Source organism: Mytilus galloprovincialis, chromosome 10 (assembly GCF_965363235.1).
Source record: "Mytilus galloprovincialis chromosome 10, xbMytGall1.hap1.1, whole genome shotgun sequence".
NCBI lineage: Eukaryota > Metazoa > Mollusca > Bivalvia > Mytilida > Mytilidae > Mytilus > Mytilus galloprovincialis.
The window spans coordinates 84,971,173-84,987,432 of NC_134847.1; the positions used below are offsets into that span (position 1 = coordinate 84,971,173).

Here is a 16,260-nt window from a genome sequence, read left to right on the forward strand (position 1 = left end):
TTCAAGCAATGTTTGAATGAAAACAACGCCTATACCCATGAGAGTAAATGTATTCAATACAAATTCTCAAAGTGATTTTAATTTACACTACAAAGGACGATATATGTCTGCAATGCCAATTATACATTTTGTGGGGTATAAATAAGAAGATGTGGCATGAGTGCAAATGAGAAAACAGAGCCTTAACAAACACTAAACAGCAAGCTATACATGCACGTACAGTTTCCCGAAATTATAAATGTAAAACAAATTAAACAGGAAAACTAACTTTTAATCTATAGAAGGACACACTAAGTATGCATTGTACATATTCAGGACTTTCGGGGACTATTTGACTTTATTGACCATGGCTATACGAAAGACAAAAAGTATATATAATGTCTTTAAAACAGCTGTATGTACAGCACATTCATTCTCAGAACGAGATATGAAAACAATTACTGTACCAAAACGAATTGAGAAATTTGGAAATATAAAGAGGGACTTGATTGTCTGACTAGATATACAATGAAACTATAGATTATACATATCTTATTGAAGCTCATAACACATTGATTTACCACACACACATTTGAAAAAAAGTCTAATAATAATTGTTTCTTCAGCATATCAGAATCATAGTTAATTAGTATTATTACCTATTTCACAATGACGACCAGCGTATCCTGAAACACATTCACAACTGTAAGCATTAACTTTATCTATACACTTTCCACCATGAAGACAGTCAACAGAGATACAGTCATCAATATCTGTAATAAAAGTGGACCGTACATTGCTTGAATAACACATTTAAAAAAAATTTAAGCGGTCATCTTTTTTTTTTTTTAACAACATGAATAAATATTTATTTCAAATAAAGACTTGTTACAATATCATTCAGGAGTCCAAGCTCCTCCTGATTTTCCCTGTTACAATCCACTAATCACTCAGGGTAGTGATTAGTTGTAAAATACATATTACATTTTTTACATCATATATATATTAAATAATATCACTTAAGGTAGATAGGGTGTCTTCCTCTATCTTGGATTTTGAAATACTAGAAAACAAGGTCTAGATCTTTGATGAAAAGTGCAAATTTTTATAGTAGTAGGTAATTCATGTGTAAGAATTTTCATTGTAATATAGAAAATGCCATGTTTGATCATATTTATGATTGTATTTTACAAAAATAGGAATTCTTTTGTTTGATTCATTTTTTTCCAACTTTGTCAAATAAGGGGAGGCAACTCAAATGCAAGGGCAGATAATCCAGATAGTGTTACTTTTACAATAGAATGTGTTAGGAATTTACCCATTTTTACATGTAGCAAGAAAACGAGTTCGGTGACCCCATTTTTTCTTTTTCTTATCTGAAAGCATAATATTGAAGCTATCTTCTCATATTTTATCTCAAAATTCTATGGTGTGGTTTGCGTTTTATGGCGGAAAAATGGGTTTTCCATGCATAATCTATACAAAATCTTGACAATTTTGAACAACCTGTAGCGTGAAAATAAGTCCGGTGACCCATTCTTTTTATTAATGTTTTTAAACAAGCAGGATATGAACTACATTTTGGCAAATTATTTAAAGATTCTATGGATTATAATTTAGACACCCCATCTACCTTAATATGACTATTCATATGTTTTCTAATAGTTGCTAAAACATTACTTTTAATTTTCAAACATACTCTTCTATTGAACTCATTGAGAAAAATTGAAAAACGTTGACATTTTTTGTCTTTTGATTAGATATGTAGTAGGCTTTGTAAATTGAAAAACCCACAATTGTTAAAAAAAGTTTAAGTCAAAATATTATTCCTGAGAAGTTTTATATCCAAATAATAAGTGTCTTAGTTTTATCTTAAAAGTTATTTTACTGTTCTTTAAAACTTCATTTATTTTATTCCAAACATGCTTTTTAAATACGGACACAGTATAAAGAAGTGATCATAATCTTCCTCATGTGTACAACAATTACAAGAACTATTGCTTACAATTTTCCACCTGCATAAAAGTTTCTTTGTAGGTAGAATATGTTGTAGTAATTTCCATCCAAAAAAGTTTATTTTCTTTTAAATATCTGAATACAAATTTATATAGATAGTGTTGATATGACACATCATCTATATCAAATATACGCAGCAATGTTTTAGGTCCAATAGCTGGTTCAATTTTTTTATTTATCAGAGACTTATATAAAAGTTTATTTGTTAATGCTTCTAATTTTATAGGTAAACCATTCAATATAAATTGGTTTCTTGTTATATAAACAATACTTTTTATAGAATTTTCCGATTTTAAAATTGCTGCCCAGTCTTTCGGTAAAGATTTCTTTACTAAATTAATTTCAGCTATCCAGTTTGATATATTTTTTAGTTTATTTAAAATGATGTCTTGAGAAATACAGCCTTTTTCATCTATGATATCATTTACATAAATAAGATCGCTTTAAATCCATTTTTGTAAAAATATAGCTTTATTTTCAAATTTAATAAATTTATTGTTCCATAATATTTGTTTTCTTATATCTGTAAATGTTTTTGTTTTTTTGTTAGACCTCCACCAGTTAATTTCCAACATTTAATAATATCTTTATAAAAATCTGGGATATTTTCAATGCTTTCGTCTGTCTTGTCCCCACTGTTTGTTTGAAACACTAACCAGTTTGACCCAAAATTATAAAAGTAGTATTGAGGTATAATTGTCCACCCTCCTTCACAATCATTTACTAGTCTTTTTACCCACATAGCTTTTAAAGCAGTGAAATAACTTCTGGTATCTATCATATCCAATCACCCCTTCTCATATGGACCAATAATTGAATTTCTTTCACTTTATCTGGTTAATTATCCCAAACAAATTTAAAACAACTTTTTTCTATTTTTTTTTCTCTGGAACTCTGCAAAAAATTGTAAGATTTCTTTTTTGCCAAGAACAAAATAATTTATGCATCTTTTCAATCTTATTTTCCGAATTTAGTTTTTCAAATTCCTCTGTCCAATGTCCAAAGTATTTGCCAAGAGTTTTAACTGGTCCATTGCTCCAGTTGATTCCCTCAATTTTGTCTTTACAATATTTAAGCTTTCCTACCCATAACCCCTCTGTTTTGTTTCTGTTTAATTTCAGTCCTGAATAAGAACCAAAAATTTCAATTTCATTCATAGCTACTTGAACATCATATTTAGAACAACAAAATAAATTAGTATCATCTGCCAGTTGCGAAATTTTTATAGTATGGTTTTTGCAGTCTAATTTTACTCTGATACCTTTAAAATCAGTATTGCTTCTTAATCTTGAAGCCATAATTTCCACAGATAAAACAAATAAAAGAGCAGAAAAAGGACATCCTTGACGTATACCCCTTGTGTTTTTAAAGACCTCAGATATCCAACCATAAAATATTACACATGTTTGAATATCGCTATATAAAGTCTTAACCCATCTTATAAAAGATTCATTAAATCCAAAATGTTTTAAAACTGAAAACATAAAATTCTATTCTAGAGAGTCAAACGCTTTAGAAAAATCAACAAAGACTATAGCCCCCTGAATTTTGTATAAATCAGTAAAATCTATAATATCTTGTATCTGTCTAAGATTAAAACCAATAAATCTATTTTTAACATATCCAGTCTGATCTTTTTTAATAAGTTTTGGTAAGATTTTTTTCAATCGTTGTGCTAGAGCGTACGATAGAAGTTTCATGTCAATATTTAAGCAATCATCTTAAGGCGACATTTCATTTACTTTTCGGTAAACAGATGACAGTAATACTGTTGTCTTATTTTAGTTCTATTGTAAAACTCATGACAAAACTCACGTATCATAAAACATATCTTTCAGTTATAAACGTGTAAAAATTCTGTAGAACACAAATATATTTTTAGATCCTCAAAGAAAAAAATCATGATCAATACTTCATTTCAAAATCAAAACTTGTTACCCGTTAAAATAATTTGTGGAATAGCAAACATAAAGGACGATCTCCATTCATATTATAGTTCTACAGAACTCTTTAAAATCAGATTAATAAAACTCACCTATTTCACAGTTGTTTCCTTGGAACCCTTCAACACAAGTGCACTTATAGCCATAATGAATATTTTCACATGACGCCCAGTTATCACAAGGATTGGATCCGCAATAATCTGCAATGAAGCATTATACTGAAAGACAAAGTTCCCATTGTCAAACATTGAGATTTTTAAATGATTAGTATGTAACTCTTTAAAATTTTCATTTTTATGCCCCACCTACGATAGTAGAGGGGCATTATGTTTTCTGGTCTGTGCCTCCGTTCGTCTGTGCCTCCGTCTGTGCGTCCGTCTGTGCGTCCGTCTGTGCATTCGTCTGTGCGTCCGTCCGTCCGTTCGCTTCAGGTTAAAGTTTTTGGTCGAGGTAGTTTTTGATGAAGCTGAAGTCCAATCAACTTGAAACTTAATACACATGTTCCCTATGATATGATCTTTCTAATTTTAATGCCAAATTATAGTTTTGACCCCAATTTCATGGTCCACTGAACATAGAAAATGATAGTGCAAAGTTCAGGTTAAAGTTTTTGGTCAAGGTAGTTTTTGATGAAGTTAAAGTTACATCAACTTGAAACTTAGTACACATGTTCCCTATGATATGATCTTTCTAATTTTAATTCCAAATTAAAGTGTTGACCCCCATTTCACGGTCCACTGAACATAGAAAATGATAGTGGGAGTGGGGAATCCGTGTACTATGGACACATTCTTGTTCAGTATCTAATTTTGAACCTTTCATTACTGTCATTCTTTATTCTTTTCTTTATGTTCTTTATTTTTCATACTTGCAAATTGAAAAATTGGTATAAGTATATTTGTATCTATAACATCAGACATCATGAAAAAGACACGCAGATTTCGTTTAACAAAAATACTGAACACAAACGTATATTCGCAAAAGGGTAAATCTATACTAACTTTCAAAATCAAACGTTGATTTTATCAACAACTGATGGACTGATTTACGGATAAATATATCAAAATACATTACAGCTGCCATGGTAATTTTTCCAATTTCATTTTAAGTTTTTTGTTTCGCAAGATTGTTTAAAGATGTATTGTGTTTGTTTATTTTTTCCTCATTATACAACATTACAGACATAATTTAAAGATGTATATTTTGTTACCTTCAAGTTGTTATCTATCAATTTTAGCATGTTGTAATATCACAAAACCAAATGATAAGATGATGATATACATAAATGGTTAAGAGAACTTAGATATTTCTGCAGAATGATACATGCAAAAACAGCATTTTTTTTATTTATTGAAGCCAATTGTAAATCTAGTACACCAAAGTCGAAACATTATATCAAACCATACATACCCGAATCCGTCTTTGGTCAAGTCTAGCTTGATAATACTTTAGATGTAAATGTTTTATTGCAAATGAAACAAATATAGAAATCCAGCAGAGTCGAAATAAGGTGAGCTTTTGACACCATTGGTCAAATGCTATACTTTATTTTTATCTATAGAAAGTTCCAACATGACATTTATAAACCATTTGAGAGAGAAAAAAAAACTACGATCTTAATAAAACATTTAGAAAAAAGCAAACATAAATCGACATCAACACCAGGTAATTGCTCCCGACTGATGACGCATTCACAGAACGAGGCCAGGTTAATAAAGATATAACAAAATAATGAGATATGATTGCCAATGAGACAACCCTCAACAACAGACCAAATAACACAAAATAACGACTAAAGGTCATCGCTATTATCATAGGTCAGATCATACTGAAAGAAATTAAGATGTTCGGTAACATAAGCATTTTCTATGTGCACATAAATCGCCTTTTTACTCAATATTCACATCAATGAAGTAGCAGGTCACACAATGAAAGATATCCATTTACCTTTAATGGAAAACAACGGCCGTTACCTTTTATGACAGAGTTAATTTCTTTTACACAGATAGGTCATTCAGAACGTGTAACAATCAATGAAGAAGTGCAGACTTCCGGAGCACCTGAGATCACTCCTAGTTTTTAAGTTGCTTATTCTTTAGTTTTCTGTGTTGTGTCATGTGTTCTATTGTTTGTCTGTTTGTCTTCTTTCATTTTTAGCCAGGCGTTGTCAGTTTGTTTTCGTGTATGAGTTTGACTGTCCCTCTGGTATCTTTCGTCCCTCTTTTATAAAAATTCAGGAATAACGAGTCCCAAATACGCGTGTGAGATTTATGACATGTCTTAGATATCATTATCTCTTTCCTAAAAGCTTATTCTTTAGTTTTCTGTGTTGTGTCATGTGTTCTATTGTTTGTTTGTTTGTCTTCTTTCATTTTTAGCCAGGCGTTGTCAGTTTGTTTTCGTGTATAAGTTTGACTGTCCCTCTGGTATCTTTCGTCCCTCTTTTATAAAAATTCAGGAATAACGAGTCCCAAATACGCGTGTGAGATTTATGACATGTCTTAGATATCATAATCTCTTTCTTAAAAGCTTATTCTTTAGTTTTCTGTGTTGTGTCATGTGTTCTATTGTTTGTCTGTTTGTCTTCTTTAATTTTTAGCCAGGCGTTGTCAGTTTGTTTTCGTGTATGAGTTTGACTGTCCCTCTGGTATCTTTCGTCCCTCTTTTATAAAAATTCAGGAATAACGAGTCCCAAATACGCGTGTGAGATTTATGACATGTCTTAGATATCATAATCTCTTTCCTAAAAGCTTATTCTTTAGTTTTTTGTGTTGTGTCATGTGTTCTATTGTTTGTCTGTTTGTCTTCTTTAATTTTTAGCCAGGCGTTGTCAGTTTGTTTTCGTGTATGAGTTTGACTGTCCCTCTGGTATCTTTCGTCCCTCTTTTATAAAAATTCAGGAATAACGAGTCCCAAATACGCGTGTGAGATTTATGACATGTCTTAGATATCATAATCTCTTTCCTAATGTTTTCAATGATCTTCAGTTACATTTCAATTTTGACTTTGAGTTGTTTTGATTGAACTGGTACTAATGAGTCTTTTGTAGACCAATAAATATCACTAATGTGGTCTTTTCCTGAAATCGTCTGTTCATAGACGTAAATTAAATAGGGATTAGCTTCTCCGAATGAAAAATTTCCTTTGACAAACCTTGGTTTAAGCGACAACGATACGTCGTGTGTACACGTGCGTTTGGCGTACATTGTCATATATGTTGTTGGTGAATGTTTACTTATAATATTTTATTACCTTATTGAATGACATTTTATTTGATAATACAACGATATGATTGATGTATTCATGTTTTTGATGATATATGCTTTCATTTCGAAAATACCTGGACAGGCCTGAGTATTGCAATCTCCATGTTCACTACTCGCACCCACGCAATCATGTCCTCCGTGTGCAGGTGTGGGATTATCACATGCCCTCGTCCGGGTGTGCGTACCACCTCCGCACGTCACTGGACATGCACTTAACTTTGACCATTCACTCCATCCGCCGTTAACTATCAAAATTAAAAGATGACATATAACCATATCAACTATTTAATTTTTCCATTTCAAATGTTAATGAGTATTTGACTTTTTAACTTTCGGAATGAAATGTATTCCATTTGTTCTTTTAGATCAAGTGCCATAGGCTGAAACAACAGAAAAGACGCTCAACGGATTTCAAAATAATTTGTGATTATTATTAGAATACAAATTAAACAAAACAGGGAACTATGCTTTTAAAACTAACCAGGACATTCTCCGCTCGAGCACAAAGTATACTCCGTGTCCAATCCTTTACACGATGAACCGCCATTAGCAGGGGAAGGATTATTGCATGATCTATATCTTGAATGAGCTCCACTCCCACATGTCACTGAACACGACCCATAACTGGACCATTCACTCCATTCACCGTCAACTGTTAAAATTTTAGATACAAAATTACGTTTGTTTACCATATGTGTGTGCTGCAAAAAATATGAATAATTTTTAAATAACTACTTGAGCATGCTTACTAGCAGTTTGCTGAAAACAAAACTTATTCTGAACCAATATAAATGAAATAAATATTAAAAACAAATTACCTGGACAAGGAGAAGAATTACATATCTGATACTGCTTTGAGGTACCAGAACAACTAGACCCTCCACAGGTTGGTTGTGGTTTGTTACAGTATCTGGATCTGTACTGGTTATTAGTAGTACCACCACAGGTAACTGGACAGTTATTCCATGGATCATATGAGCTCCATGAACCATGTACTGAAAATTGCGAAACAGTATGATAATAAACATTTGATGTGTTACTGTAATAACTCTCATAAGGTATGCTACGAACCAATATTTTGAAACCGTTTCAGAACATAAAAAATCAAAGTCCATAAATAGTACAGCCAATGTCATTTTAACTGGCACTATCTAACAAATTAATCAAATAAGAGTTTAACATTAAAACATGCCAATACTATAGCACTCACAAATAAGATGATGGTACCATCATTAACGCTAGAAACAGACAGAATATATATGACAACAACTCTGGCTATTGGTTTTCTAAACGTCCATCAACGACTCTCGAAACCAAGAGGTTGGAAAGTTAATCAGAGGAATGTTTAGGGATATATAAATTCCGTAAGTACCTGCACAACACTGCGTATTACAAGACGATGAACTGTATTCTGTGGTCACCATGCTAAAAGTACAACCCCAAAAACCGTTGCAGCATTTCCTACTCCTCGTTTTTGTACCTGTGTTACACGATCTCGTGCAGTAACTCCAACCTGTCCATCCTGATTGCTCAGTGCATCCTTCAACTAGAACTAATCATATATAAAGAAACATAGCACGAACGTAAATAGTGATCTAATAATTCTTTCAAATAAGTCGTTTAATTCAAAGATTCTGTTTGATAATTTATTTGATGTGATAAAAACAAGTGCATGTGGTTGAATAATATTTTGTTTTAATTTGTAGCTATATAAAATAGACAATTTAAATATTGTGTGTTGCAAATGCATATTTAAATAAAATATTACTGTACAACATAACCGTTTTAATAACTTGCCATTTTTGTATCTGTATTATGAATGACACATTCAGTAGGATATATGATTACAGTTATTACAAGTGTATTTGTCTTAGAAAAAAAACCAATTTCAATGTATATGCATTTAGATTCAGTTAAATGAAAACAATGTCCATATAAATAGTTTGATATGTAAAAGTTTTTTTAGTAAAGAAGACGTTTACAGTAGGTCATAAACATCTCCTATGAATATGGTTATGTTCTGCAAAGAAAACTCTTTGTAATGATTTGTTTCTCATAAAAGAATTCATTCTAAACGTTATTTGAAATTAAAAAAGAACAACTGTTGACTTATAGAATAAAAACTGTTACAATTTTACCCAGAATTGTCCAAAATCTATTTCGTAGTCTTCTATTCTTCACTTTCGATTATGGTAACTTTGCTTAATGTGAACTTTGCAACTTATTTTTTTACAGGAATAACAACTTTTTTTTTGGAAAGCTGAATATGATTCGAATAATATTTAGTAATTTTGTGCATATATCAAATGATTTCTGTACATCAGAATAGAACAGTACTTCGATTTTGTAAGTCTTATACTTGTATCAAAAGAAAAATAAGAAATCAGAATGTGTAATAGATATACCTTTAAGCGCATATCGATAAATGAGTTTATCCATTTTTATAAGAATCATTTATACTCACCTTCAACAGTTAAGAAGACAAGAAAAACGCTGCTTCGAAATAAATGTGTCGTCATATTATAAAACGTGTGCTTGTGCTAAAGTTAAAATCTCGTTTAAGATATCTTATGAAATCACATGCACAAATATATCTATTGGCAATTATCAGGTGACCAAAAAAAATATAAGTAGTTTTTCTGTTATTTGTTAGTCTAAGGTAATAAAGAGTTCCAGGAATAGCTCACAAGAGTAATCAAATGTAACTTGTTTGCCATTTTTTTTTTCTAATCACCATTAGAGAGTTAATTAAAGCTGTTTAGATCGTATCTGTAGAACTAATATTTTGAAAAACCTTGGTCTCCTAATATTTATGTAATCACTATTCTACTTTATGCTTACCTAATTTCAAACTTTCATTAGTTCTGAATAAATTACAGTTATATTCTGAAACGTTCGTCATGTGATCATACTATCTCAAATTTCAAATAACCTTAAATTTTCAGTTGTAATTTTAGAAAAAAAAGTGAAATGTTTTATCATTTGATCTAGATCTGTTGGTTGATTTTCATTAGCGTAAACTACTTTATATTATGTACATAATTTCATTTTCTCTCAGTAATACATGTATTCTAAAATTTTGTATAGTGCAATACATCTTTAGCATATACGTTTATATATATCTTACTTGCAAAAAACATTCATTTTGACGCATTTTTTGCCTTTAGATTAAAATAAGTATACATTGGGTTTTAATGAAGTATTACATTTGCGCGATAACCAAAATCTATTTTGGCGAATAATCATCATGAATTTGCGCACTAATTGGTTACCTTTGCACGCATTGGTTGCACATGAAAGTATGGATACATACTTGTAGGTTTTACTTCTTGAAGTAATGGTTCAGTATCCCTTCTATTAGACATGTTCACCATAAGCCGATACCGAAAGCGATACCGATACCGATACCTAAACCCAAAAAAGTAGTGAGATAAATGAACAATGTTTATAATGTTTAATTTACTCAACCTTTTTCCTCCATTATATTGTTTGAAATTTGACTACACTAGATGAAGTATTACTTCAATTAAACAAGTTACATGAATCTATCAAAAATGCAAAGTTAAATTCAACGATTATTAAATTAAATACACTAATACATGTGATAAACAATTACGATGTGGATACACATTTATTTATAATGTACATTAATCATAAAGCAGGTTTTGTCGAAGGAAAAAAACAGTATATAGTTTTATAATATATGCAATAAGACTTTCGCGCCCGATTACTACCTGATAAAAGTTTATACCCATTTTAATTACATTGAACAGCCATGTATAAGACATGAAATCAAACTTATTCGGAATTACCAGTGAAACAGTAGATAGTTTTAATAAAGTATATTGGATACCCATCAGACCGCTAAGCAGAATAAGACAGAGGAATAAAGAATTGGTACTTATAAGCTTACAAAATTAACTTTTATGGATTTTGATTTGGTTAAGATTTCACCCTACATTTGAACAAATGGCTTTGATGTTTGATGTAAGCAGAACTTTAGTTTATAGAGCTATCCATGAAATTAAGCCAATTCTTCATCAAGCTTTCGGATCAATGATACTATGGCCATCAGCTGAAGAATTGGAATATATGAAGGGTGATTGGCTGGAATTTGAAGAAGCAGCTGGATCTCTTGATGGAACCTCCCATAGAATAAAACACCCAAACGAAACTTAGGCATTGTTTTATAGTAGACAACGTCATATACACTGTATTCATATGCAAGTCATAATAGATACAGGAAAGAAAACAGGATACATCAAATCTGGTTTCCTAGGTCATAACAATAACGCGATGACTTACAGATTGATTAATGCGATCTGTCCACACGGAATATTACCGTTTCCTTGCGATTTATAGCATCTTGACGACATTAAATACCCATCTGAACATCCTTTTGCAACACCATATATTGTAGGCAGCTACGCAATCAAAATGCAATAATCCACGTTCAACGCAAATTTGTCAATGACAAGATAAGACAAAAAGAGTTTATGTAAAACATTCCATAAGACGAATGAACATTTATAAAATAAGAGGTTCACTTCATAGGTATAGTAGAAAGATATTGCACCTATTGTAGAACTATTATTATTATTATTTACAATTTTTATATAGCGCATTATCTAATTAAAATTACTCTAAGCGCTTAACATAAAACAACCAATGCAGTTAAAAGAGGTGTTAAACATTAAAACAATCAATGCAATAAGAATTGAATAAAATTTTGAACACACATAAAGAACAAAAGGAACAGAATAGTTTTAAAAAAAAATATTCCTCGTATGCAAAGACTGAATTATATTTCATAACTTAAACATGAATATTAATATAGATTTCAGTTTGAATCAGTGGCTTCAGGAAAACACTTCATTATGACCTTGCCACGCAAACCTTTTTTTTAATTAATGTGTTAGCCTTTCTGTTAATTTAAATCCTATTATTATTATTCAAATAACACAGCAGGTACAAAACAGCTTAATGATGATAAGATTATGATCATGTGTTCTTTCTTTTATTAATTCTAAACACGCAAAAGTTACAAGACTTGTTTACATTTAACTCAGATTTGCACAATTGGACAAAGATAATTTGGATATTTATTTGTGCAGGTAAAATGCAAGATTTTGGAAACTAATCAAAACCAAGTAAACATGTACGTCGAAAGAGACAACACAATATAGAAGGGAATCAACTGGTAGTATTCGAAAAACCACGGGCAGTCATTTTTATATGTTTATCAATACACAAGTTCAATAATATCTAAATTACCTTAAAATTGTTTATATCATATGCCGACGATGTTGAATTGCTGCTTCTTTAGATAAGAAAGTCCATAGTATTTAGATCTAATCACATTTTTTGTTTTAAAATTTGGTCTTTGTCTGCTTTCCATAAAATTTTCCAAGTTGACTGTTACTGTGTGATACAAATCTAACGTAAGAACAGTTTGAAATCTTAGGAGTACAACGTCAAAGATAGGGTAATAGACGATTGACATGAGTTTAATAAGATGAAATTATCAACGGTAAAAAGATATTATATCAAATTATGAGTTGCATAGACTGTCTAAATTCTCGCTAGTAACCCATAGGTTCATACTATGTCTTAACATTCAATAATTCTGTTATTCTTTTATAGATTAAACATGTTATGAAATATTTTTTTATAATAAAACGAAATGATTGGAATATTTATAAATCATCAATTTTTATGATTTTATGTACCATTTTTTCTGGAAACAAGTATGTAATTGGGATTGTTTCTTTTGAGCACTCAACAAATGAAAAGACGACAAAACGTTTTCAGCTTCAGAGCTTTCTGAAGTGCCTGCAAGTCATTATAAATGAATGGGGAAAAATTGTCCAGGATTTTCTGCATATATCTATTGTGAATATATACAACCTGTTAATGGGACAAGAAGGTGCATGACACATTGATAAATATTACTGAATAATGGGATGTAATGTATTGAAAGTTTGAATGAACACAGAGTTGCATATGTTGTGATATACATAAATAAATCACAAAACCTTTTGAAAATATTATTAGAAACCATCCTGGTTATTAAACATGTTTCTGTATAGTTGCGATTTCAATGAACCATATTTTGAAATTTCACAAGCGTAAGGCAAATCAATGGATAAGCATAAAGGAGTATGTTCAGTAAGAACCCTTTTTGGCCCCAAAATATAGCAGTTTTACAAAATTCTGAAAATGTAATCTTTTAGCTGTTTACTGAAAAGTAGAATGATTCTGCTACATAAATATGGGCTCTTTTAGACAATACAATGCACATATATCGGGTACTAGCATCACTAAGTCATGCAAAATTACGGAAATCTTCACAATTTTAGCATTTCAGGTAAATTTTTGACGATTTCCGTCTTAAATGAAAGTGGCAACAATCGTGTTCATTCATAATATTGAAATGTAAGTTGTATTTGATGATAATACATAACATATATAAAAAGTGAGGATGAATGAACACGGATGCGGCCACTTTCATTTTTGACAAAAACCATCTGAAAAGCGACGTTTTTTGGCATATTTGATACATTTTTTATATCTAAGCTTGAATCGGAGAGTTCTTAATGAATAAATCAGTTAAAATCTTTCACATAAACTAATTGAATCAGTTGAAATAGACACTTCTCCTCTTATATTTTATGCGTTTCCCTTAGTTTTAGTTTGTTACCCCGATTTTGTTTTTTGTCCATGGATTTATGAGTTTTGAACAGCGGTATACTACTTTTGCCTTTATTTAAGTGTTCAAAAAGTGTCCAAAATCTTTCGTTAGATGAACCTGAAATTTGAGGCCAAAATCGACCCTTACCGGACCTGCTCTTTTCCTAACGACGCTTTCATATTGTTATGTTGTGTTTTTGTCAATAAAGGAAAATCTTCATTTACAATTTACGTACTTAATGTTTCAACCGAAGAATTAAGAAAATTGGGTCGATATATATGATACTGTTATATTTTTATTGCCTTTATTGTTTATTTCATGACAAATACATGAAATAAAATGCAGGTTACAAAGCTGTTATTGGTTCACGGTTGTCTGATGAACTCATCATCAATGGACATTAAACTGTTTTCATTTCAACTTCGGATTCAACCTTTTATGTTTGATCGAAGCGATTCCGCACACAAAGCTTACATTTTGGCGATAAAGTTGTGTATACATTAAGATGTACTATATACTTGAGATATCAGTTTAAAATGTGTAGTATTATTGCATATGAGACAAATGTCTGAGGTGTTCACAACTATATGCACCCGTGCAAATCCCATTGCGAAATGTAATCTATTATTAGAATGCATAAGCATGGTCATATACATGGCATACAATTCAATAAAAGAAAACTCACCGAATGGTTCATGCTTCAACCACTTTACCAGAAACAAATATGACAGACAACCAACGACGACCACTATATAACAAGCTACTGACTTTGGACAGGCACATGACGGTAACAGGAAGATAGTTTTACACAAACCCTTTGCTTAAAAAAATAGTTGTTCACATTACCTTTAAACAGAACGCATTTGTACACAAAACCTATGTTCATGTCTTTGTAAACGTTTTCTTATGACGACTTTTTATACAATGTCTATATTCAGAGCAATTTCTATTCACAACATTTACGCTCAGTACGATAAGTGAACACAATGCATTTATTTTACAAGACTGTTTTATGTTCATTGATCAACAAATACTCAAGATGACTTGTCTATGCAATATGTATACCCAGAGCTATGCACACAATATATGCTAATGGTGAACTTAGTTTTTAACAATGAATATACTCATTACAATAACTTATAATTTCAATGGTTAGTCTGTGATGAACAACCTTTTATGTATCCAATACTCATTCACAGGACGATCCTTGTATACAATATCTATATCCGGACTGAAATATGCATTCTCTATTTTAGAACGATTTATGATTACAAAACCTATACTCAAGGTGATTTGGTTTTTTTTTAAATTTCCTAAACAGATGTTAGTTTGTGTATGCAGTCCTTTATACTCAGAATGACTTTTGTAATCATTATTGATACTCATGATAAATTGTGTTAACAGTGTCTATCCTAAAAACGTAATATGTACACAATTATAACTCATGCATTGTTTATACGATGCACTTACTCATCATGTTGTGACTTTGCAATAACTATACTTCGAACGATTTGTGTTACAATGTCTATACTCAAAACTATGTTTGTATAGAGGACCTACTATAGAGATATATGTTTGTCCAGTTCTGATATTCAGAGCAGTTTATGAAACAATGCCTATACTCAGGTAGATTAATAGATACAATCCCAATAAACAGCTTAACGATTAGTTTATATCAAGATAAATAACCATAATCATTTGTACATGCAATACATATTCTCACATCTTTTTGTGTATAAAATACATAAACATTGAACGATTATTGTATACAATACCTATACTCAAATGAACTAGGGTGGAATATACTTTTTCTTAGAACGATGATTGCTGATACATATAGTTAGGTCGATAGTTGTATATAACATGTATAATACCATTACTAAGATAGATGATTGAATGTTTTACCTATTCTAAGATAGATGATTGCATATGATACGAATACTTAGTTCGATGATTGCATAAGATACCTACACTAATGTCGATAATAGCATACGATACCTATTAATGAATACAATACATTTACTATTTTGTATTTAAGCATACAATTCAAATACTCAGATCTATGTTTGTCTGCTATATATATACTCAGGACAATTTGTGTATATAACACAAATACCCAAAGATATGTATATCCAATACTTAATCTCAGAATTGTTTCAGTCTATAATAGCTATATCAGTAATGCAATCCATAAAAATTTATTCTCATAACGATTTTTATCAAAACAATAACTTTACTCAACTTGAAAGCTAGTTGTGTAAAGTTAACTAATATTTAGGGCGGTTTCATTTTACTACACTTTACATCAGGACAATGTTTGTATACAATAACCATACTCTGGCTGATTATGAATACAATATCTATA

General features: G+C 30.8%; 1 protein-coding gene across 2 annotated transcripts in view; it reads right to left on the reverse strand.

Annotated features, from left to right (window-relative positions):
- The window catches only part of LOC143048658 (uncharacterized), an 88,425-nt gene that overhangs the window by 46,302 nt on the left and 25,863 nt on the right, over positions 1-16,260 (reverse strand). Inside the window, exons 1-7 of one of the 2 annotated variants that reach the window (XM_076222452.1) lie at positions 9,669-9,777; positions 8,577-8,756; positions 8,023-8,199; positions 7,686-7,856; positions 7,279-7,449; positions 4,031-4,138; positions 639-752 (exon numbers count right to left, since the gene is read on the reverse strand). The exons of the other annotated variant lie outside the window; for it this stretch is intronic. Coding sequence (XP_076078567.1) covers positions 639-752; positions 4,031-4,138; positions 7,279-7,449; positions 7,686-7,856; positions 8,023-8,199; positions 8,577-8,756; positions 9,669-9,723 — 976 coding nt within the window. The 5' untranslated portion in view covers positions 9,724-9,777. Of the gene's footprint in view, positions 1-638; positions 753-4,030; positions 4,139-7,278; positions 7,450-7,685; positions 7,857-8,022; positions 8,200-8,576; positions 8,757-9,668; positions 9,778-16,260 lie in introns of those variants that run through there. 2 annotated transcript variants of the gene reach the window in all.